This window comes from Sipha flava, unplaced genomic scaffold (assembly GCF_003268045.1).
Source record: "Sipha flava isolate LNK unplaced genomic scaffold, YSA_version1 229_pilon_pilon, whole genome shotgun sequence".
Lineage (NCBI taxonomy): Eukaryota > Metazoa > Arthropoda > Insecta > Hemiptera > Aphididae > Sipha > Sipha flava.
The window spans coordinates 991183-1017413 of NW_020272866.1; the positions used below are offsets into that span (position 1 = coordinate 991183).

The 26231-nt window shown below is 28.7% G+C and overlaps 2 protein-coding genes and 1 pseudogene across 5 annotated transcripts in view; 1 reads left to right on the plus strand and 2 right to left on the minus strand.

The window, feature by feature from the left end:
• Positions 1-20410, plus strand: part of LOC112683521 (probable low-specificity L-threonine aldolase 2) — a 28977-nt gene extending 8567 nt beyond the window's left edge. Inside the window, exons 1-10 of one of the 4 annotated variants that reach the window (XM_025554582.1) lie at positions 3892-4046; positions 4159-4297; positions 7143-7260; positions 7662-7745; positions 9733-9821; positions 11239-11424; positions 14864-15057; positions 15438-15574; positions 16378-16502; positions 20053-20410. In XM_025554582.1, the coding sequence (XP_025410367.1) occupies positions 4265-4297; positions 7143-7260; positions 7662-7745; positions 9733-9821; positions 11239-11424; positions 14864-15057; positions 15438-15574; positions 16378-16502; positions 20053-20250 (1164 nt within the window). In that variant the 5' untranslated portion in view covers positions 3892-4046; positions 4159-4264 and the 3' untranslated portion in view covers positions 20251-20410. The other 3 variants (XM_025554583.1, XM_025554584.1, XM_025554581.1) reach the window with 3 other exon arrangements.
• On the minus strand, positions 13426-14853 carry LOC112683522 (annotated as a pseudogene).
• Positions 20411-23233: 2823 nt separating the features above from the next.
• LOC112683523 lies at positions 23234-24528 on the minus strand. Its single transcript, XM_025554586.1, has one exon. The coding sequence runs from the start codon at positions 24322-24324 to the stop codon at positions 23896-23898; it is 429 nt and encodes a 142-aa protein (XP_025410371.1). The 5' UTR covers positions 24325-24528; the 3' UTR covers positions 23234-23895.
• Between the last annotated feature and the right edge of the window lie 1703 nt (positions 24529-26231).

Sequence of the window (26231 nt, forward strand, 5' to 3'; positions counted from 1 at the left end):
TTTATTTTCCTGTGGATTTTGAAAATTAAATTAAACCGATGATGAAACTTTAAAATCTAACATTGAAGTCTTTTGTAAAACTACTAATGATCCAATTTCTCTATCCCAAGATCCAGCCTAATAGGAAATAATTTCTGATTTGATTGATTATTTTGTTCGTAATCCAGTTGTATGAAATCCTAAAAATTAATTTTGATAATACTATTCGTAAATGTAGCGAATTTAATAGGAAATTATCACATGATGTTTTCAAAAGGAAACTTTTGAATGGTGAAATAAAAGATAAGACAATGGTTATTATACTCAACAACAAAAAAATGCACTATTTTGTATTTACTGTCTTCTATTTTCTAATAAAAAAACACAGTTTAGTTCCACTGATTTAGGATTTACTGATTGGAAAAAATGTTTTGAAAAAGTTGAACAATACGAAAAGAATTTGACGAATAACGAATCAATTCGCATATGGTTCTCAAAACGTAAAATAACTACAGGTATTGATGTTGAGGTAAAAATAGAAATTGAAAAAAGAGAACTTTATTTGAGAAGTATAATTCTTCGTTTAATTGAAACAATTATATTTTTATCAGGCAGAGGTCTTGCATTTCGTGGTGATAATGAGACGTTGGGTTCTAAAAATAATGGCAATTATTTTGGTTGTTTAGAATTAACTGCGAAATTCGATCCACTTATGTCCAAACATCTTGACGAGTACGGTAACAAAGTCCGTGGAAATGTCTCGTATCTATCCCACACTATTTGCGATGAGTTAATAACACTTATGAACAAATCTGTACTTCGTAAGATTGTAAATGAAGTAACGGCAGCTAAATATTTCTCGTTGATCGTAGATTCTACTCTCGATATCACAAGTTTTGACCAATTAACAATTGCCATTAAATACATTAATTTAGATGGGACTGCATTAGAACGAATTTTATGTTTTATTCCATCGGTTGGACATAAAAGTGAAGAAATGGAAGTCGCAATATTAACGAAATTAACTGAATTAAATGTCAACATAAATTATTGTCTTGGACAATCCTACGACAATGTCAGAAATATGTCAGGTATGTATAATCGTTTACAATCTCAAATCAAAGAAAAATCAAAAAAACGCAATTTTTAGCCCATGCTCAACACATTCCTTAAATTTGGTTGGTTGCCATGCTGCTGATGTAACTAAGGAAGGTTATAACTTTTTTTCACTTGCCCAAAATATCTATGTATTCTTTTCTGCATCGACATGGCGGTGAGAACAACTTTTAATAAGTTTGAAAAATATACCAAACTCAATGTTTGTAAAAAACTTATGCCCGACGAGATGGTCATCAAGATTCAGTGTTTGTAAGAGTTTGAAAATTGGTTATAAAGCAGTGTTAAATTCATTGAAATCTATAACTTCAAATTTGGATCAGAAAGTTGGTATAAGACATGAAGCAGAATTCACGTATAAAAAAATTGACACGCTCGAATTCTCATTTATGATAGCTCTGTGGACTCCAATATTAGAAAGATTCGACGCGACAAGTAAAAATTTACAACGTATTAATATTGATTTCTCTTGTGTTGTGAAATTGTATGAATATCTAGAAATGTATGTAAAAGATATGAGAAATAGATTTGATAATATATTAGTTGAAGCTAAGCAAATTAGTGGGCATGAAATATTTTCTTACGAAAATAAAAGAAATAAACGAAAAAAAATGTTTTTATGATGACCTCAATGTTCAAGAAACAATATTTCATGGACAAGAAAAATTCAAAAATGAAACATTTTTACCAATTTGTGACACAATAATTTTATGTTTAAATGAAAGAAAAATAGCATATATTGAAATAAATAAGATATTTGGTTTTTTTTTTAAATATGGAGGAAATTGAAAATGAGATTTTATGTGAAAAATCAAAATAATTAGTAGCTATTTATAGTGAAGATTTAGAACCTAACCTCGAGAATGAGATTATTCAATTTAAAACTATAGTGAAACATTTTTCAGAAGAAGAAAAATTATCCATGCATAGTTTGCTTGAAGCATTCACTATATCAAAGTTAAATGATTCATTTCCTAACGTGAAAATAGCTTTAAAACATTTTATATCCATACCATGCTCAAACGCTAGTGGGGAGAAATCATTCTCAGTTTTAAAGAGAGTGAAGAACTACCAAAGAACATCATTATCTAACGAAAATATGTCATCGTTGGCTCTAATGTCTATCGAAAATTGTATCCTATAAAGTATGGAATGATTTAATAAAAGAATTTGCTTCACAGAAAGCTAGAAAAAAAAATGTAAATTTGAACTTGTGTTTAAATGATTATAATATTTAACTAATGTTTATAATGTTTATACTTACTAATTAATAGTTCTATGATATTAAAACTACCGATTTCTATATTACCGATAATATAAATGCTAAATATATATATTATATTATATTTATATGCTTATAAATATATATAAATTAAATAATTTTAACGGTGTTTTTATAAATGTTATTTTTTATGATGGGTAGAGGTTTGTAAAGGGCAAAATTTTAAAATTTGCCCCCAGGCGGCATATTCATAAACCCGGCACTGTTGGCAGCATATTATCTTTTATGTCACATGCATCACTAAACAAGGCACATTTCCAAACATTACGACTACCTTTCATATTTAGTACGCGCGAACAGTTATAAATTCACAAAATAACTTCGCAGTCGACGGTGGTGATGATTGATACTAATGAAGTAAAGACAGTGACTGCCAATCGGCGAATATTGCGATTGATTTTTTCCACCCTAGTTTTCTATTTATATAAATTACTACATTAAAAATTATTATAAAATCCAAATAAAGTAGTTTTATTTGAAAAGTTAATGACGATAACAATACGTACGATAATGTGTATTATTTTATTATACAATGTGATTCGTTGTAATGATATCACTTAAAACACATTAACAAATATTTTATTTTAACCGAAATGATTAAAACACAAATTATTTTCATTCTTACATAATAGAACCAATGTTTGCAATGGTACACAGAAGTATTTCGAGAACACATGCAACTAAAAAGAGTTAACCACCCACCCACCAATTTTTTTTTTTTAAAAGAAACGTTCGTTCAAATTGCTGTCGGTAACTGTAATTAACTCTTAAAATAACTATAAATTTAATAAATTATTAAATTAAATTTATTATAATTAATTAAAATTAAAATGTCTACACCCAGTGCCGTATAGGTATAATATTTGTGTTATAATAATAATGTTATTTGCTTACCATACTCCATAATGTTTAGTATCCAAGTTGTCTAATTATAACCCACCAACCCACCCATACACCCGCCCCCGACGAAAGCACATGCAATTGCACCCCTTGGTAACCTGTCTGGGCGCCACTGAATATTTGTGTATATTTTTAATATTCCGTCGCGTTCAAAATGTTAAAACAGATAATTTTTTCTCGTTTAAATACAAGTATTAAAATTCAAAACTTTGTCGACAATCCGGAGGAAGTTATACTTCAATGAATCAATTGAAATTTAACACATATCCGATGTAGAATGCACAATCTAACATTATATGATGAAAATCAAATAGCCATTTCCGATCGTATAACGGTGCTTATTATGGTGATGAAAATGGGTACTTGCGCGAGAGTTACGTGAATTAATATAATCAATTAATAAAACACGATTGACAGAAATAATGGTTTCTGGTGGACGGTCCATAACGCCATCTATTCATAGTTTTCCAGTTGCGGAACACATAACACACATAACTGATATAAACTCAGTGGTGGTGCATGTACAACGTCCTCGCGACCGTTCCAGGTCCCCCTCCTATGATGGATCAGAAACCGGGTGTCATGATGACGGTACGATCCGCGGTCTGGTGGTTGATTCGAAAAATAGACGCGGTCGTCGACAGTCGTGATTTAGTCATTTAGTATCGTTTTCGAATGAAATTATTTACCGTTGCTTTCAAATAAACAAACTGAAACATAATAAAATAATAAAGAATCTTATGGACTTTCTTTTTCTTTTATAAGTGTTGTTAGTTTAAAATATTTAAATCAATGCTTATAATTAATAAATATTTAGAATCATGTTGACATTGTTTCGTTACCTGGTATATTTTATTTTGTATTTATTTCCTATTTATTAGGTGAAAGTTCCAGTTAGAAAGTATACTCTGCTTCGGTCGTATTTATACGTGATTGCTGTATACCAGTCGTTATATACAAATTATCTTTCAACATAGAATCATCAATATGCCAATTAGTCAGTTAGAAATATCGAATAAGGTTAGTATAACAATATTTTTGGTTATCTACCTATGTTAATGAACTCAGTTATTTATTGGAACATCATGTTAGATTTAAGGTTAACCGATAAGATGACCTATCAATAGTTGAAATTATTAAAAACTATCGTTGTATAAAATAATAATAATTTTAAATATTCATTAAATAATAGACATAATAATGATATTCTCATCCAATATTTGAACATTGTCAATATTTAATAATTCTTAGAAACAAGAAATGTATAATAGCCTAACCATTTACTATTATTCAGAATATTTTTTAACTAATTAACTAGGCGACACAAATATCATCCAGTGATATACTCTGTCGACAATATTTTGAAAGATTGGGCGAAATTATACGAAAAAAACGTGTAATACTATAATCGTACTATGGTATTACATTGACTATTTTGAGAAAAACATTTTTTGTCACCCAGTGAAAATTCCTTATAAAATGCACTGCTATTATCATTACATTTAATCATTTACAAAATAAATGTATTCACACAATTTGAATAATATTTTTTTTTTTTTTTTTTAAGGAAGATTAATTGCATTGAAATAAAAATATTAAAATATACAAAAAATGAATGAATTAATTTTTTTGTGAAGTGAAGATTTAATCGGGATTCTAAAATTGTGGAAATCAAATGGAAAAAATACGAGTACTCTAACTTGATTACATGACACTACCATGTAATCAGAGCCACTTTTAACGGAGAGCAAAGGGGGGGGGGAATTACCCAAGGGCGGTAAATTTTTGAGGATCAGTATAAAATAAAAAATATATAATTATAATTTTTCTTGTGACTGTATAACTATAATACATATTATTTCGTTCATAAAAACCACGATAAACCGTAGTATACAACCGCTGCATATTACAAAGCGATAAGAATTAAGAACTTATTCTAGCTAATTATATTTTGTCACATTTGGTAATTTTTTAAATTTATATGTGAGGTATAATTAATAATTATAAAATTTAAATATAACTAATAATGTGCTATTTAAAATATATATAATATAGATATTAGTAATTTGTAAATGTATTACTCTTGCATAGTATACACCCTATCTAACTGTAATTAATAGTGTGATGTATAACATTTTGAATTGTAATTTTCTTAAGGGCAACATATTTTAATTTGCCCCTGGGCGGCTATAAGGCTTAATGCAGCACTGCATGTATTATTAATTTTAGATCTCAGTTGTCAAATACGTTTTCTCTCCCCTCCATACGAACGTACCTGTTCTATATTTGTTTTGCCCTTTGTCAATTAACTTATTGACTAGATACTATTTTTATTTTTAATCCAGAATATTTAGTAATTAGAATATAAAGAAATTCTTTATATACATTTTCCGGATGTTTGAGTATCGGTCGGTATTTTTTTTTTTTTTTAATTTAGATTATATAATTGTTATACATCTATGTTGACACAACCGTTTTGCAATTTAAATAAACGATGATATTGTTGATATGTTCATTTTATTTTATTTATCATTATTATCATATTAATTTTAGCCCACTTGTCTTATTTCTGTTGTATTTTATGTAATTTTATTAAAAACCTGTTTAAGGTCTAAGCATGATAAAAACTATTTTTGTTACAATTTTATAATTTTCATTAATCATTATTGTATTGAATACGAGAATATTAATAATTTTTTTTACAATGTACAATAACAATATTAACATTAAGAACACGATAAAAAATAATTAGAATATTAAACATTGGAGTTCAGTAATATAGGTAATACTATCATTTACCAGTATAACGATGTTTTGCAAAACCGTACTATACTGTAATAAAAAAAAAATTTATTTTAGTCCTATCTTACAAATGATATTACGAGTACTTCCCGACAACGATTTAAATAGTTAAAAATAATGAAAATGTATCATTCCAGTTTACTTGATTCCCTTCATATCCTAATTAAATACTTTTCAAATTCATTAGTTCTTATTTTTTTAGATCATATAATATAATATTTTAAGTCCTATAATATTTAAAAAAAAATGACATCGCAAGAAATTTACATATTTTTTAGAATCCTTATATAAATAAATTATTACAATTTTAAATTAGCTGGGAAAATGGTACAATCGGTGAAACGAAAAAAAAATATCCATGCATAAGGTGACCATATATTTTTCTAGTCAAAACCGGATAAAAAAAATAAAAATATCGTCATAATTTTCTTACAAGCAATTTTTTATTTTTATTTAACAATTATTAACAAAAGTTAGTACCATTATAGTTTTAAGGAACAAAAAAAATGTATTAATTAATTGAACTTATTAATAGGTAATTCGATAAATGGTCACCTTATCCATGCAACCCAAAGATCCGTTTAAAATCCTCTTTATATATGTAACTACTACCTATATATTCACGATTGATATTGTTAGATTACGTTTATTAAAACACGACGCACATAAAATTTCATATATTAGATAAATAATATTAAATACATAATAACTAATTTATACTGTGTTTTTGTATCATTTAAGTAAGTTCACTAGGCTCTCTATTATATCATATTTATCATAATGATCAATTATAAAATGTTCACGTGAATGAAAGTATACGAACATGTATTGCATGATAAAATAAAATATATAAATCATAAAGTAGATTACAGATAGTGGTTTTTTTTTTAGTTTTATATCTATTAATACCGGTTTGAACAAAATCTGATGCTTGTGTAGTAAGGTATGTAATACATGAAAAGAGTACTCTGTTCCTTTGAGATTATAATTATCGTAATATAAAAAAATCATGTACATATTCAAGACTTTAAAAATGATTCCATCTGAAAATGATTTACAACAGGGCAAAGTGATTGACTTAAGGAGTGATACGGTAACATTACCTGACGTCCACATGCGTCAAGCTATGTTTGACGCTGAAGTCGGTGATGATGGTTATGGCGAGGATCCCACTGTAAACCGTAAGTTTAAAAAAAGGTTTATCTAAAGCTTATTTCTGTCAAAAAGAAAACGTAGAAATTCATCATAATAATTCCTTAGATGTATGTCACTGTGACTATATTATTATACAATAACATAATATTTTATGTTGTTATTTAAATTTAAACTAAAATAATTTAAGGTCATAACAGTTCATTTTAAAATGCATAGTATGAATTATGATTTACATCCATAACAATCATAAAAATAAAATTGACTTCTTATAAGAACTTTACATATTATATGTACTTTTTTTATTTTGGTTTATTCAGAAAAAAACCTAAATTAATAAAATTTTGTTTATTTCTTGATAATTGATGTTCAAGTTCTATTAAAATTAGAGTATTAGTTATTAAATTATGATGGTTTTGTAATTTTTTAGTTTTGGAGGAGAAGACATCAAACCTTTTTGAAAAGGAAGCAGCATTATTTTTGCCAAGCGGACTTATGGGGAATTTGATTGCAAGTAATACTCAACAATTTGTGTGTATTAGTTAAAATATTTATAAATCTAACTCATTTGAAAAAAATAGTAATAATTATGATTAATTTAATAAAAAATAATACATCTAGAATGGCACATTTTATTTAGCATATTATCAAAGTGTACGTGGTCTTGGCACTAGGTACAAAATAAATCATTTTCATTAAGCCATTCAACATTTTTTATTTTACCGCGCTTTTCGTCACCGATATTTTGATAACAAAATTATTATGAATAATAAAATTATTCATAGCCAAATAAATAATCAATAATATTACATTTTAGCTGTGCTTGGTCATTTTACACAATAAATACGTATTTATATTTGCATAGCTTATAGGATATAGGTACCTAGATTAGTATTTGTTTTTCTTATTATTTATTGGATTTAAAATACATTTTCAACCATTCGTCCACAATTCGAAGACCTATGTTCAGTTCACCGATTACAAGTATCGTACTAATTTCTTTATGAACTAATATTGCTATTTATGATACTTATCCATAATATTTTCTTTTAACTGTTGAAATTATATTATTTTAACTGTTAAAATATTTTTAATTTTAATTAAAAGTTCATAATTGAAGTTTAGAAAAATTATATTTTAACATAACGAAATGGTATATAAAAATGAATATTTAATAATTGGTTTTAAAGGTTTTTATATAATTATGAAATTCATTATATGAATCAATCGTAATTAAAATAGTGATTTTAAAATTAAATTAACATTTAATTTTTTCTCCTATATAAAAAAATTATTATTGATAGTTGTTGTTTAAACATCTAAAATAATTTTATAAATATTAACACAGTGTTATAAAGTTGAAAAATTGATTGATAAAGTGTATGGAACTAAAATATATTTATTAACTTTACTGTAATAATTTGAAAAATAATTGTATATATCAATAACAGTGACCATACTTAATAGAAGTAGATATTAATGAAAATATTATTTTAATCATTCTAAAATATATCTCAAATATAGTTATTTTACTTTACTTTTATTCATATTTATTGAGAATTTAATTTAGTGGCATGCGCAGGAATTTGGTACGGGGAGGGGGGGTGAGGTCATACATAAAAATGTATTATTTTCAAATTGTATTCATTATGATTATATAAAAAAAAATTCAATCGAGGCGGAATTCATCCTTCTGGCTTTTACACTAAATCCATCAATAATTTGTTCTGTAGATAATGGAATGTCTCGATGTACGTTCATTAACGCAATCCATTTAATCATGACTGCCCCGTCGTATTTCTTTAATACATTTTTAAACGTTTAAGACTAAAAAAAAAGGCCATGGGGAGGGGGATATATCCCCAATCATCCCCACCTGCGAACGTCACTGATTCAATTACTTTTGAATGTCAATAATCTACTCAGTAGGTACCCACAACATGATAAAAAAAGTATAAATTATATATTTAAATAATAGTTAAATTAATTCTGTTTTTTGAATCAGTACATTGATCATAACTTATTTATTTATTAAATTTAATTTTAAAATATTAATATGAGAAACACTCATTGAATAGTAACCGATAAATACTGAGATAAATAACTTAGTAAGTAAAATGGTAAAAGTTACAACATTATTCATTACAAATTAGACGAAAATTAAAAATTACAATTTATAAATTACTAACGAAATTGATTATGTGATATGTAAACGTTGTTTTCTCTATTGTACCTTTAAGATTTATGAAAAATAACAAAATATTGTGGCCCATTCTGTATATTCTGCAAGATAATACAATATAATAGATTATAAGATTTTATAACAATATATGTAATACTTATCAAATAGTATTCTTAGGGGAGTTTGATATTTTAATATTTATTGTATGTAAGTAGTATAATATATTATTCAATTAAACTTTCGGGGTTCACAAAATATTAAAATTAAATAATATATCGTAGATCTGTGTATCCTTAATAATGAAATATGATCATTTCAGTGATGGTTCATTCAAATCAACGTGGAAGTGAAGTAATAGTTGGCCATAAAAGCCACATTTTGTTGTGGGAACAAGGAGGAGCTTCACAGGTATCATAATAATATGTATTTTGAAATTTCTTATCTCTGTGGGTTATGTTAAGAAACGAAACGACACGCCCAGGAGCGTAATTAGGAGGAGTATTAGGGGGATGGATCCCCCAAAACTTTTTATGTATTTTTTTTTATTTATTATATTGTGATAGTATGATTATTATTATTATTATTATTAAAATTTAAATTATTAAAAATTTTGTTTTGTTGGGGGGGTTTACTGTATGAGGTGTACAGATTTTGCTAAAACCTATAATCCCCCCCCAAACCAAATTCCTAATTACGCCACTGGACACGCCGAATTTCAAACTCAACAAGTGAAAATTACAAACGAGTAAAATGCACCTTTTTCCTAACAACGATTTATTTGTTTAACCAGATAATAAATTTGTAGTAAAATCATAGTACACTTTGTGTAAATATTTTAATAAAAACTGAATCAGTTGATATGATGATTTTGTCTAAGATTTTTCTATGAATTGACCATGAAAATTAATTTTTTGTTGGGAAAACGGAGCATTTTACTCGTTTAAGTTGTGTGTTGAACAGTAGCGCAAAAAAAAATTCGGGAAGGGGGGAAGGTTGTGCAGTTAATAATTTACTAAATAGACACATTTTATGTAACCATATACAAATATATGGTAAAACGTAAATAAAAGAAGACATTTTGGGAGGGAGTATGAAATCTGAACCCCCCTCTATGTGCACCACTGGCAAGACATTCATGTACCAATATATCCGTGTACCAATATATCCGTATAGCAGCCCTAAAATTTCATAAAAATTCGTAATCACATATTTTACACATTTTAAATTATATGATATAAAGTCCCTTCTACCCCCTTCCATATGATTATAATTTTTAGTAATAGTTCTTTTTTATTAATAAAATTGCACATTATAATTAAGTAATTATCAATCTGTTATTATTTTTAAACGGAAAATATACTTTTGTCTGATATAAATCTGAAAACTATTTACAAATGTTTTATTTCAATGTGGGATATATAACTTAAAATGTAATAGATATATTGAAGTCCTCATCAGCTATCTTGCTTAAACTGGCTTCCTAAATAATACCTTCGTAGTAGTATTATTTATTAATATTTATTAGGTACACACTTCACGAATCCGTAGTGCACACTTTCAGTTTCGGATTACACACTTTGTGTCAAGGTTCACTAAAAAAAATAGGGGCTGTCGTATAATGTAAAATATGGATACTCAACAACAACTAGTTATTAATATGACATTTGGATGTGATAGTTTGTTTTTTTATCACTTTGCGTTTAAGTTATTAAAAAAAAAAATAATAACAAAAATAGATTTTTTTTACTGTACCCTTTTCCTCAATTTTGCCTACATTATCTAAATAATATGAATACATTTTATAAATTGGGCGAAAAATATATAGATCGCTGGATTGCAACTACGAGAAGTAAAAAATTTAGTAGATGGCACTTTAGATATGACAGATTTACGCGGAAAACTACGACCAGAGTGCCCAGATCCTCATGAACCATTCACTTCATTAGTGTGTATAGAAAACACTCATAACTATTGTGGCGGTTCTGCTTTGCCTATTGAATGGATTGATAAGGTATTTAAACATTTATTCAAATACTTCCCAATGTTTAATATATGAGTATTTAGTATGGTCTTAATTATAAATATTTAAAGATAAAGTATAAAATGATTATTATTTATTTGTTTTTTATATGAACAATAAAATTCAACATTCAAAATTGATTCTTTTTTTAATATTTTTATTTATTTTGTAAAATAAAATATAAATATCTTAACTTGACTATTTTCAATAGTTTTATTTATTTACATATATATTAAACGGTCATTGTCCTTATACAATATCATTTGCTATACAACAATCATAAGATAACATTTATAATAAAATAGGTATGATACACTTTATAAAATAAATAATAATAATTATAATACGTATTTGATATAGATTAGATGTAAATTAAATTAATACAATGTGAAGAAAAAGCAAGTACAAGACATAAGAATAATAGCTAGTGAAAATCAAAAGTATGAGTATTGTTTGTAATCGTTAATTGATTAGCAGGATTGTTTAACATATAGTTTTCATCCAAATAAGCAGGATAAAAAAGTGCAAAATTTATAGAGTTAAAATAATTAATTTTGAAATTGATTAAACAAAGTAATTTTGGACAATCAATAAAATCAGATAATAATTTATGGGAAAAATTAAAGAGCAACTGTGAGCGTCTTCTTCAGAGGGAATAAGATTTAAATAATTTAAAATATTATCATACAAACCATGTATATTTTCATTTTTTTCTAATCGTATAATTTATTATTTTACAATACTGAGCTTTAAGTTATCTGTTTTATGACAAATTGGAGTTAGCAGTTAGCACATCCTATGATGTAGGTTACGTTGTTAACGTTTATACTATCGTTTCTCTGTTTTTCCTTCTCCACTCTCCTGTGATGTCATCTTTTAGTGGACCGAAGATCTTCCGTAATACAGTAGATTCTTAATATGACGAATGTCGCTGTCTCGAATTATTTTAAATTTCCCTTGAAACTACTATTACAATTAATAGTGTTTTGCTCTCGATAACTCGATATAAAATTAATCGTTTTTCTTTATCTTGAATTCATAAATAATATTTTTATCACGGTTAAAACAGGAACTGTGCAATACATTAGTGCAGTACGTTGCATACATTTTGCAGTACAACGTTTGTGATTTAGCGCGTTGATATCCACGTTAATAATCTCTTCATAGTTCGTTTGTTCGTTTGTAGTAAAATAGAAAATAAGCGTAAATTAAATGTTCTTTCACTTTCGGACAAAGTTCGTTGAATACAGTTAGTTAAAAAAGGTGACCGTAAAAAATGTGAAATCGCCTATGAATTCAATATTCTACCAAATACATTATCGTCAATTATTAAACAGAAAGAGAAATTAATGAAGTTCAGTTGTGGAAATATAAAAAAAATGAGGATGACTCTTTATTTGGATATTGATAAATGTTTGCTAAAATGGTTTGCTCTGTGTCGAGATAAAAATATATCATTAAACTAGAAAATCTAGAAAATTTTAATAAACTCGATATCCCGAAGTTTTCGATATTTTGAACTTTTTTCTGTTCCCCTTGAGATTCGACATAACGGGAATCTACTGTATTTTCCTTTCTAGTGTTAAGAATTTATTTTCATCTGATTTCACATAGGTAAATGTCATATTATTATTTATAAATCAAATTAAAATGACTTTAACAAACCGTAAAAAGTAACTTTTAATGTAAATTTGTAAATTTATAAATTTAAATATTAAACGTAATAATATATATAAAAAAAATATCTCTATGTTGAGGTGTCTCCTAAAGATTTGCAGATTATCGGCCTCTGACTTACAAAATATTTTCAAACTGTTTTATATAGTTACAGCTTATACAAAATTAATCAACTTAAATATTCTTATAAAATAATAAAAAATTTAAAAAAATTATAATTTTATTTATATTTGTAGTTCTAAACAAAACAATTTATACAGTGCGTCCCATAAGTTTTGAGACTAAGGTTACTAATGTTACAAAAAAAATGAAAAAATTGTTTTAAGCAATTTTTTATTCAAAATAGTCACCATTATATTCTATACTCCTTCTGATACAATCACCCAATTTTTCCATGGCTCGTGATAAATCAGCTTTAGGAATATTCTTGAATTTTCGGGTCACTGCTTCTTGAATCGTTTCAATGGTGGAAAATGGTACACCCTTGAGCTTTACCTTCAACTTTAGGAACAGGAAATAGTCCTGAGGACTCAAATCTGGTTGATTGGAGGATGGTCGAATACTGGAACCATTTTTTTGGCCAAAAATTGAGTGACAATCGCCGCGGTGTGTGCTGAAGCATTATCGTGCAGCAAGAAAAAAGACCGATCTCTTCACAAAACGGGCCTAAAGCGTGTTATTCTTTTACAGAGGCGATCTAAAACGTTTTTGTAGAATTTGGCATTAACAGTACTTCCCAGGGGCACAAATTATTTGTGTATAATTCCTTGGGAATCAAAAAAAAAAAAAAATTAACATGGTCTTGATTTTAGATTTTCAAAACCGAATTTTTTTTGGTCGTGGTGAATTTTCCCCAACCCACTGTACACTTTGCCGTTTGGTTTCCGGGTCATAGGCAAAATTCTAGCTCTCGTCACTCGTAATAATATTTTTTAAAACATTTGGAGTGTTGGTGACCATTTGAAGCAAGTCTTTCGCGTGATAAACACGTCTCTGTCGTTGTTCCATGGTTAGCGCATGAGGAACAAAGCGCGCGCAAAGATTTCTTTTCCCTAAATCTTCTCTAATAATTCGTTGAACAATCGTTTTTGGAATGCTAGTTAATCTTCCACTAACCTACAACCAGCGTTTCGATGTTCGTTCAAAACAGCTGAGACGCGATCAATGTTTTCGTCAGTTTTCATTGTGCTTGGTCTTCCATATCTTTGCTCGACATCAAACGACTACCTGACGGATAAAAAATGACTATGCCACCGAAATACAGTAGAACGGGACATAACTAACTCGCCATAAGCTTTGATCATCATTTGGAACGTTTCTGTAGCACTTTTTTTTAACTCAACACAACATTTTATTGCAATTCGTTGTTCAAGATTGTTTTTTATATGGGAATTATAACTACGATCACAAACATAAATTCACGAAAGATACAATTATACTGCTAAAAATTATCTTTTACACGTGAACCTTTGTACGAATGATTATAAGTGTTATCGTAATAACTTCCCAGAATTTCATAATTATCTAGATACTAGAATTAATTTTAGAATGGTTATAGAAACTTATGAGACGCACTTTGTAAATGTACTTTGTTCATAAAAACAATTAATTTGAAAACAAATGTGGAGTAGGTTGTAGAAGAATTATTAACCATTCTAATTTCCTTGAAAACCCACCATAAGCTGAATTATTTAAATGTAACTGACTCAAAATATGCAATATTTTAAAATATGTATTTATTTATGTATTTCAGTTGGGAAAATTCCTCAAGGAAAGAAACATACCGTTGCACTTGGACGGAGCGAGAGTGTTCAATGCAGCAGTAAGTCTCGGTGTGCCCGTCAGCCGTATAGTGAAACACTGCGATTCCGTGACATTTTGCTTGAGCAAAGGTCTAGGAGCGCCCATTGGTTCCGTGTTGGTCGGATCAAATACCTTCATTGAAAAGTAATTACAATATTTATACACTCTTCGGTACTATGCTTTCCTGCCTACTGTAAATGCGCACACTAGTGTCTGCAGTGAAGTACTGGAGTACTATATAATCTAACCAATCACTACTAAAGGAAATATATCTCCTGTCTAAAGTAATTAATTATTTTGTTATGTTTGTAAATACAATGTTAACTTAAAATAATTATTATCACGGCTGCAAACGCGTTACATAAAATATTTCGAAAAGTCATTTTTACTGCATGTATATACTTGCAATCTAACCGGATATCATATTTCTTAATCATTATCAACTTCTCCCCTCCCATCAGAGTTCGGGGTATATTCTACAGATATCGTTACGTATATATTCATAATATTGTGATTGATTGTAGAGCCAGAAGAGTAAGGAAAGTCTTGGGTGGAGCAATGCGACAAGCCGGAATCGTGGCCGCAGCAGGTGTGTACGCCTTGGACAACTGTGTAGAAAGATTAGCTGACGATCACAGTAATGTCAAAAAAATTGCTCACGGTACGTTGTATCGCATAATATTTATTTTAATCATTTTTTAATATGACACCGACACTTAAATAATATGGTGTAACTGTATAGTCATATGCGTGTACACGGGTGCAGTACATGCAGCCAAGGCTGCATCTGCTCTTTCTGAGATTTTGTTAAGGACTTCTATATACAGTCCTTAAGTCTTTTGGCAGACGAAACAATTTTTTTGTTTTTCTATTTGCTCGTGGTATGATTATAAGATTAATGTATTATCTATTAACCTCGATACGATTCTACTTTTAAAATTGTTTGTACTAACAAATATACAATGTATCGATTGGCGAAGTTTACCGAGTGTTCTTTAGTGATTCGCTTGATTGGTGACTCCGCGCACGCCTGCGTGTAAAATATATTGCAACTCACAGACATGGTGTTTGTATACTAAGACATTTTGAAAATGTTAAATTTATAGTATCATAGTGTATCACATCTGGAAAATTCAGTGTAACTATTGAATATTAATGTTTAAATGTTTAACACTTATTGGTAACACTTACTGGCCAAATAATTTATGATCTTAGTATGCAATATATTATAACATACATTTATAATTGCTAATTCTATAAAGTTCTTCAGATATTTTTAAGTTTTACACAGTTATTTGTGAGTTATATCATATAATTTATCTATATACTGTTGAACCACAAATGTATGTGCCCCCACAAAAAATTTAGAATTGTAGAGTTTTTCAAACTTTCTAGGTATACTGCTATTACCTATCTTATTATTACATATGATTACATGATATTATGTACACACTCTTGTTACAGCCATCCAACAGACGGGTAGTCCTTTTGTGACTGTCAATCCGAACTCCCTTGACACAAATATTCTATTGGTGAATATTACATCACCCAATTTCGACGCGAAAGATTTTGCTTCAGAGCTATTCAAGGTAATTATTATACATACATTGAATTCAGATTTGCTATATTGTACGTTTGTAAGACAGAGGCAACACATGCGGGTAAAGCGTCCTCTTAGATCTCTGGATCATTTACTAATCCCAATTATAATTCCGGCATAGTTGCGGTCAATACTTTTTTAGTGATAAATTCATCATGCATAAAGCATCGAGTCTTTCGTCAGTCATGGTAGATCGTAACCTAGTCTTAACCCTCCGCAACATGCTGAAGGTCCGCTCAGCTGTACAAGTAGTACCGGGAAGCTAAGGCCAATATAAGTTGCCGAAAACACTGATGGATAAAATATTTCTGATTCTATCAGTATATCTGTTATCGGCAATATGGATAATTCAGATATATTTTAAAATGCCTAGGCTTAGTGCAAATTGATGACCCATTTTAGGCAATATAAATAAAACGTATAATTTTCAATATTATTTTACAAAATACCTAGGCATTTTGCAAAATGCTAATTTTTTTTTAAACAAAGTACAAAACATTTTATTATATATTATATTACTTTACATCACTTTCGGTACTTGTCTAATATGCTACCTACCACTACTTCATTGGTGTAGTACGTTACTTACCGTAAAATGATACCTAGACACCAAAAAACGTTAACTGATTAATAACAAATTAACAACAATATTAATAACAATTTATTACTAAATAATTTATTAATTTATCGTTGTCAAGTACTTTATAATATTTCTAACCATATTAAATGTCATTATTTAATTTTATACATTATATACTATTTTTACATTATCCCAGAAAACTTTTAGTAAGTCGTGTTGGGTATTAATGGACTGCCACCATTCTTCTATTAATTGTCGGTCTAACAAATCTGTTGCTCCTTGAGTTTTAATTCTGTATTTAGTTTTAAAAAAAATGTATTTATTTTTTTTTAAATAAAGAAAAACTCACAATGATTAGGACACATATGCGAACACAAGACAGACACAATAATAATATATCTAGAAATAAGTTATCATGGGTCTTGGTGGATCAGATATCATAATAGCTATTAAGCTATAATTTTGTACAACTATTATAATATGTTATTTATCCTAATGACTCAAATGTACTTTCCCACAGTAAAATGAAATAAAAGAAAAATTACTACGGTAGGTAGCATATTAGACGAGTACCTCACTTTCTGATAATTTCTACAACGCTTCGAATATTATATTAATATTATATTTAAATATTTGTATAATTTTATATTTGGTTGTCCAACGCGTTTCGCAGAATAGAGATATGGTTGGAATGTATTTTCTTCTCAGAGGACTATCTCCGAAAAAATGTATTGAATCTTTTACTCTTCCAACCGAAGTACGAATTTCGAAAAGATCACTCAAATCATTAATAACTAAATTCAACTTATAAGAACTATAATGAAAAAAGTTTGTGTTTGGATATTTATCTTCAATTCGTTTTCTAACTCCATTTATTTTTTCGCCGTAGGAGAACATCCGTCATACGCTTGACTGACCACTTTTTATAGATGAAATCCAAATTTTATGGGTGAGCAGAATTTATTCAGATATAGTTTCAGCGTACAAATATTGCAATGGTGCAAAGCCTAAAAATTCTTTCTTTATACAGAATTCACCGGTTGACATTTTGTGCACTCCTAAGGAAATCTGTTCTGTACCGGTCACTTGATTCATCAACAATGACGGAAAATAGCTGGCTTTCTTTTACATCTTTAATTATATGTTCTAGTCATTGTTGGGACTTATCTAGATGAAAATATTATTATCTATTATCTTATCAAGATTAAATTCTACTGGTCATCTTTGTTTTTATCTTAAATGAAAAATGCAGTTATCTATTTTAATTTATCTAGATAATTTTACCATTTTTAATAGATTTTTCCAAAAAATCATTGGTTATTTTTATGACAAATCATACATTTATCAAAATTCTCATCATCTATTTCGTCGTATTTTTGTTTATCTTCTGTTATTGGTACGTGGTGTTATGGCTATGAAAGAAAAAGTTTCAATGATTACCCTTAAAAAGGCTTACTTTTTTTTGTATTTGGTCTTATATGTACTACTCAAAAATAAGCCTGAATAAATTGTGATTCTTAAAACATTATAATTACAAGACTCTCGAGAACTTCTTGAACATTTTTGTCTATACAATCTAAAGTATTTATTCCTTGCTTCAGCAGCTTTCTCAGATAATTTACATATAGGATACAATCACATGTGATAGAACTGTAGCCCCTTGAATTAAAGTTTTGTGTATTGTGAGTAACATTTGGTGTCAATTATATAATTCCCCATAAGATTTTATATAATTTAATAATTAATAATAAGTGAATGGATAAATAAATAAAAAAATAGTTTGTATACTATAAATAGTATGTGGTATATATATATATATATTTTATGGTAATTTAATTAATCAATAAATAAATACTTAGCCTGGAGTATTATTATATTTGTAAAGTACAATCAGTTTCAAATTAAAAAATTCATCGTTAGGTACATCAAAAGTCAATAAAATTACAACTTATTAATCATATAACTTAACTTAAGTTGCAATTTTATTGACTTTATATGTACCCGACAATATTGAAACCGGTCGTACTTATTTCTATATATAAACAATTTGTTTCTTTATTTATATATCAATTTACAAGTATTAACTATTTAATAATTTTTATATTTTTATTTGATTTTTTTTTTTTATTATTTTACTATTAAATAATTGGCTATAATTATAATTTCAATCAATCTCTATGACGAAAAGTTTAAAATACAGGACTGGTAGATGAGTATGGAAATAATGAAGAAATTCGGCTTCATATCAGAATAAATTCAGTTTTAGCTCATATTTCACTTAAAGATATTGATGAAGGTTGGCTTATAATCATCAAAATCAGTCCTAATAATAAAAAACTTCGGATTTTTTTACAACTATTTTGTAGAACAGTGACTCGAAAATGCAATTATTTCCAAATAAATATGGATTTGTTACCAAAAAAGAAATAGGACAAATATTGTTATTGAAGGTTGGTATAGCAGATTGAATAAACAAATGAATAGGCTTTAATCAATTATTTTTAGTTCTGTTTAAATGTCTTAAATTAGAAGCTGAGTATGGAGAATTGATATTTAATCAAGATTTTTTGAACATGGAAGGAAAAAATGGAAAAAATGTTACAGTGAACTCAACAATAGAATTTATAAGACATTACATTTATACGAAGATGACAAGGACTTGAAAAAATGTCTATAAATTATTTCTTTCATCCAAAATCTTGTAAAAAATAAAATTAATAATTAATATAATAAAATAAATTTTAATTAAGTCTACAAATTAATAATTACATAACAACAATAACAACTAAACAAATTAATAATATCAGTTTTTGTTTGTAATGAGATTATTTCATAGATATAAAAAAAATAAGTTACCGCAAATGTCACCAAAAAGGTATTAACCGCAACTGTGCCGACACCCCCGATTATATGTATTCCCTATTCTCACAACATGCTTATACGACCATAAATTTTTCAGGTAGACACAGATGCACACGATACTATTTTGAACAAGATACGTTCAACGACTGTAAGGATATCACAGATAAATGACACCGCTGTGAGAATCGTATTGCACAAGAACATTACCCAAAATGACGTTGCTTTGGTAATTGAAAAGATAAAATATGTCATTGGAATGATTGAACCGGTAGATAATCATAATTCATCGGTCTAGTCGGTATTTTGTACGTGTATTACGATGAAGGGTCGTCAAATTTTCAAGAACTTGAATTAAAATTTCCTCTAAGATGCTTAGCAGACTCGAACGTTTATTTCAATAAAATTATTTTAGAACTTTTGAAATTACAAAATTATAATAATAATAATTTTAAACTTAACATTTAATTATACATCGTTGTGCGTTTTTATATAGTATTATTTTTGACATCATTATTGAATATATTGAATATTTTTAATATTTCTAAACCGTTAATTTTACGGTATTAACTATTATAAAAAACTAATTTTAAAATTTTAAAAAAATGTTAAACAATGAAACTTTAAGTGCCTACCTATATAAAATAATACACGTTAGATAACATTTGTTCTTCTGCACAAAACAATATGGATTTAAGTCGGGATTCGCTTTATTGTTAGAGATAAATAATTTTTTTTGTGTTAATTATTAACACAAACATAAATTTTACCTACAAAATCATTGTATAACCATGACGTAAACTATAATGTTCACAAAGAAATTTTTTGGTCCATCAAATAAACATAAACAAGAAATCACAAAGATAATTTATAATTTCAAAGATTCTAAGCCAATTTTATAAAACTTATCACCTAACTAAATGTATTCCTGGTATGCATCGACGCAATTAGTGTTCTCTCAGATTTTTAAATAATTCCATTCAAATGTTGTTACAATATCACGTTGTCAAATCATTTAGCACACCTATTAATATTTGTATTTATCATTATCGTCAATATTAACGCGTTCACTGGCTCACTATAGACGATTAAGTGAAAATACATAAATAAAACGATACAATTTTTAATTTTCATTGGTTTCAGAGCAATTATTATAATATGAAATTTCCTGGTAATATAAGTCTGATAGCAGTAATATCATACCTTTCTCCAGGGATGATTCATGTGTCATAATATAATAACACCTAGGGTGAATGCATGGCTTCCAATTATTTTTCTTTACCACACTAAAGGTACGGTCTGCAAGGCGCGACATGTCACCGCGACCGATGGCTATGAACGGTCGCCGCGACAAGTGTGGTTTCCAAGATGCGACATGTCACGACGATAATATAATTTTTTTCTGCCAATTATCACAAACAGAAATATTGTCAGTTCGGTTCTAAGTCTATTCAAGCGTGTACGCAGTACGCACTAGCCATTACAAGAGTATATTTTAAATTCTGAAATTTAAATAATAATAATTAATAACAATGGATGAATTGATTTTTAATAATAATAATATTTTAACTGTGCTATTGATAGATGAGGATGATGATGACGATTAATTTCAGAATCATTTATTTTATATTTATTGAATAGGTTATATATTAGTTATTTTATTTACCAGGTTTTCCAATTTTAATCGATATATGGTTCCATATATTATCTTTTATTATAATATTTTTGTAATCCGTAGCTCCTATATTGTATAATATAGGACTATTTTGCACCTCTTGGACCAATATTTCGTCATCAGACAGCGAAAATGTAACTTTTGACATGGTGTCGTCGTGATGGGTCGCGTGTACACTGCTTCTGCAGCAGTAATGTTGTCGGCCGCGGCGACCAAAAGTTGGCACGCCGTGACCTGTCGCGTCTGGCAGACCAGATTATACGATTTCCGTGAAAACATACATTTACGACGTGTCGCGGCGACATGTCGCGCCTTGCAGACCGTACCTTAAAGGTTAGGTTAGGTTAGGTTATTAGGAAAATTATTTCGGCATCAATACAACTTGTTTAGGTGCATAAGTTATAATATGATTAGTTTGTCACTTCGATATAATAAATACATTTTTAATTATTTTCCGCTTTATTGAATTAAAATTATAATATTTATTTTGTCGACGATCTGAAAATGTAATGTGCTTAATTTTATAAAACTATAAAATCGTACCTAGTTTTAAATATAGATATTTAAATAGAAAATAAATATGTAATTTAGTAAATGTATAGTACAATATAATTGTATAAGTATAATATTATAATACTTATGGTTTGTTTTTTGTGATATTGAAAACAATAAGAACCTATTTGAACATTCTTTTATAACCGTCTCTTAATTTCCCTCCATCCCAAAAATGTCAGAATATTATCGCAAATAATGAATCTATGAATGAGCTGACAAGGCAATATTTTTATAGGAATTTCTAATCTGGATTTCAAAGAAAGATGTATTGCTACGGCCACACCGCCAAACCCATCTGGTCGATCTGATCTGTGGATTCTAAAGGAAGGGATATTTATATAACGGGAGGGGATGAGCCAATTTTCGGAGAGTATTGCAACAAGGCAATTTTGTGCAAAAAGAAGGTATATAAGAGAAGGGAGACGAGCTGATAAGCTTCTTACATTCCACTGTAAAATATTAAGATTGTTGTCAAAAATGTTATTATTTACATTAGAAGACATTATGCTTGCGTTAAAAAAAAAAAAAAAAAAATAGGAGGTTGCTTAGGAGAATGTTTGAAGTTGGGTGTAGCTAGTAAAGAAAATAGAGAAGATTCAATTAAGGACTGAAAAGCAGAAGAGGAGAAAGAGGAGGATAGAGAGGGAGAGTTAATCAGAGTTTCGGAAAGTTTTAAGGATAAAGTATGTACCCAAGAAAAATCGTTAGAGTTATTCTCCATAGAGTTATGTTGATTAGATATATTTTCTAAATAACTTCCATTAGGGGAAGAAAAGAAAGGTTCAGTGGATGAGACATTTCTATTTTTATTCGACGTAGTATAAGATTTTTGTTTAGGTTTTCTAGAATTAAAAAAATGATGGCTTTCGTTTAAGTTAGGAAAATTGTCCTCATCAAGGGGCATATTTGGTTTCAAAATATTGGGATTTGGAAGCTGACTATTTACTACATCGGTGTATTTAAAAGCAGAGGTATAATATTTATTTTTCTTAAATTCTAAAGCATCTTTATATGATAAATTTTCAGTAGCCATGATTTTTTTTATAGCTTTTTACGTTGATCATTCCTGACAGCTACGATCTGTAGCAACAAGTGCGAGTTTACAGAAGAGACAAGTTGGGTCTGTGGTATGGATGGATGGGCAATCCGTGATAGAATGTTTGAAAACACCGCAATGACTGCAACGAGGATCGCTGCGACAGAATTTTTGGGTATGCCCATAACGTAGGCATCAATTACATTGTACCGGAGAGCAAATGCTTTGATGGACGTCGAAGATCATATTGTAGACCGAAATATATTGAGGTAGTTTAGGAGACAAAAATTTGAGTTCAACGATATGTGTGGGAACTATATTACCATCTTTTTTGATCGATATACGTTTGAAGCTTACGATTGGGAAAGATGATTGAACACCGTCGAGGAAATAAAACTCTGAGACGTCTGAATCGAGTTTAATGATACCAAAAGAGTATATGAGGTTCGAAGGAATATTAGCTGTAAAGCCATGTTCGCTTAAAACATCGGAAGTCAAACAGAGATTACCAATCGAAATCGAGTCGAAGATAATCTTAATTTTTTTTTGCGCCGGCGGGTTTGATGTTGATTATACCGGTGAAATTAGTGGAGAAAAATTTGGCTGCTTTAATCGGATGCCAATTACCTAAATTTTTATTAACATCGGTGCATTCAATAAGTATCATGACAGGACCGTTATACAGCAGTGAAGGTCTGTTGTGTTGATTGAGACGACATAATAATATCATTTTGGTTATCAGTGGAATACGTAGTATTAGTAATTGGCGTTGAAATCGCACCAGAACCGGAGTGCGATGTACGATCATTAAAATTATCAGAAGATAGTCTGTTGTTAATGATCGAGTCATGCGACGTACTGTTTTCCGTAGATAAGAGATTATTATAATCGAAGGCCGAAGTATTTAACATCGGAGTGTTGTTTAAAATTTGTTGAAATTCAGGGGATTTAGGTGAGAGTGAGTTGGCTTTTGACTTACATTTTTTTTTTAAGATGACAGGTGTATAGCTGGGGTCAGGCGCACGAATAGAAGGCAAAATAGATTTCACTTTGTTTGGAGCAGGTGATTTACCCGACCGCGAGTCGCCGCCCGAAAACGACGACATATGAAGGTAATTAAAATACACTAATGATATAGATACAATAAATATAAATAATAGCTGCGATTAGAGTAGAAGGAGGAACACAACCGAACACTACGACAGCTGAAACGCGAATGGATGACCATTATAAAACAAAAGGTATTATTTTGCACCCAAAAAATGACACGACTGCGGTCGAAATTTAAAGAAACGTTGCCAAGTTGTGTGATGCAGTTTATTAATATAATAATATATAATATAAACATTTAAAGTTAAAAATTTATATTTTTTTCCTCCTGTAATGACAACTAATTTTTTTTAAATATTGTATCACGTTTTGGTGATTTTTATAATCATTATAGATCTGAATAGTTAGGTTGATTCTATCTAAATCTTTTTTTGCCACCGATTTTTCTCGACCTTTGTTTATGGATGAAATAATTGTCTCAGTTTCACCTTGAGTTTCTTTTAAACTTCTTTAATTTAATTTCTTCTAACTGCAGTATTTAACAAAAATGACTTGTAACTGCAAACTACACTTAATACGCTCAGAATTTCCACATTCTCACTTTATCAAAGTTTTATTTATAAAATTGGCAACATGTGTCGCAGTAGTGTAAGGATCGTTTCACACTTCACGGTTTTGACCGTACGGCAAAAATCCGGACGGTAATAACCGGATCATTGGCTCTTTACACATTTTACGGTTTTGAATGTACGGTAAAACACGATTTATGTACGGTTTTTATGCTTAGTATACTATTGTACAGGTTTAGTTTTATAAGAACACCCAAATCGCGCGTTGTTATAATGAATAACAAACAAATTATTGCATTATGGTTATACAATCGTCGCCGCAAAAGAAAACGAAAAAATCGTATTTTTTGGGTACATTCTATTAATGCTCGGAGAGAGGGAGTAGGATTATTTTATAATTTATTTAATGACTTAAGAAATGATGAAAATAAGTTTTTTAGTTGTTTCCGTATGTCAAGAGCTTCTTTTGATGTATTATATGAAAAACTCAAGGATAAGCAACACTGGTCTTTCTTCACGAGAATAATTAAAAATTCTACATTGAATTCCGCCATTATTTAAACAATATGTTACTGTAAGTTTAATCATAAATTTAAGTGATCGTGTCTGATCGAATTCTGCCTTACGAATAAAATCGTATAATGTGAAAACATGCATTTGGTCACGTATGTCACTAAGCTTATCACGCCGTCCGGCTGCCGAATACTGTAGTAGTCCAGGCAAATTAGACTCAATTTTGACAAATAACGGCAAAAAAAGCAAGAAAGCTAAATTTTGGTATACACCTTTATTGAAGGATACTAAGTAATATACTAAAAGTCCCTTAAGATTTTATGACCACTATCTCCGCTAGAGTGCGCTTTGTACAAGAAAAATCAGTTTTTCTCAAATAACTCGATTATTTTTTTTAAGATTATAAGAAAAATATCTATATACTAAATTATAGAAGAGGTAATTACCTATAAAAAATTTACTAACATCATATTATGTAAGAACAATATTTACCTTGATAATCAGGGCCGGCCCTAGTTTTTGTAGGGCCCCGGATATAATAATTTTCAATGTCTTTTTTTACTCCTACCCAGATATATTTAATATGTATTTCAGTCTAATTAATATATTTTTTCTTTTTTCTTTTTTGACTTTACACGAGACTTCTCAGTTAGACCCAGTGATCTCCATATACCAAAAAAAAAAAAAAAAAAATAAATAAATAAATAAAAAAAAATATATACCTATTTATTATTAGGTATTTTATTCTATTGGAATATAATAAATAATTAAAATCAAATATTCTATACACTGTTTTATCATGGAAAGTAAATATATAATAGACATGATTAATTATTTTTATCATAATATAAATATTATATAAATTATGGGCAGCGCAAGGA

Coding starts and splice junctions, on each gene's coding strand:
- LOC112683523 (XM_025554586.1), bottom strand. CDS start 24,324: ATGTCGTCGTTTTCGGGCGGCGACTCGCGGTCGGGTAAATCACCTGCT.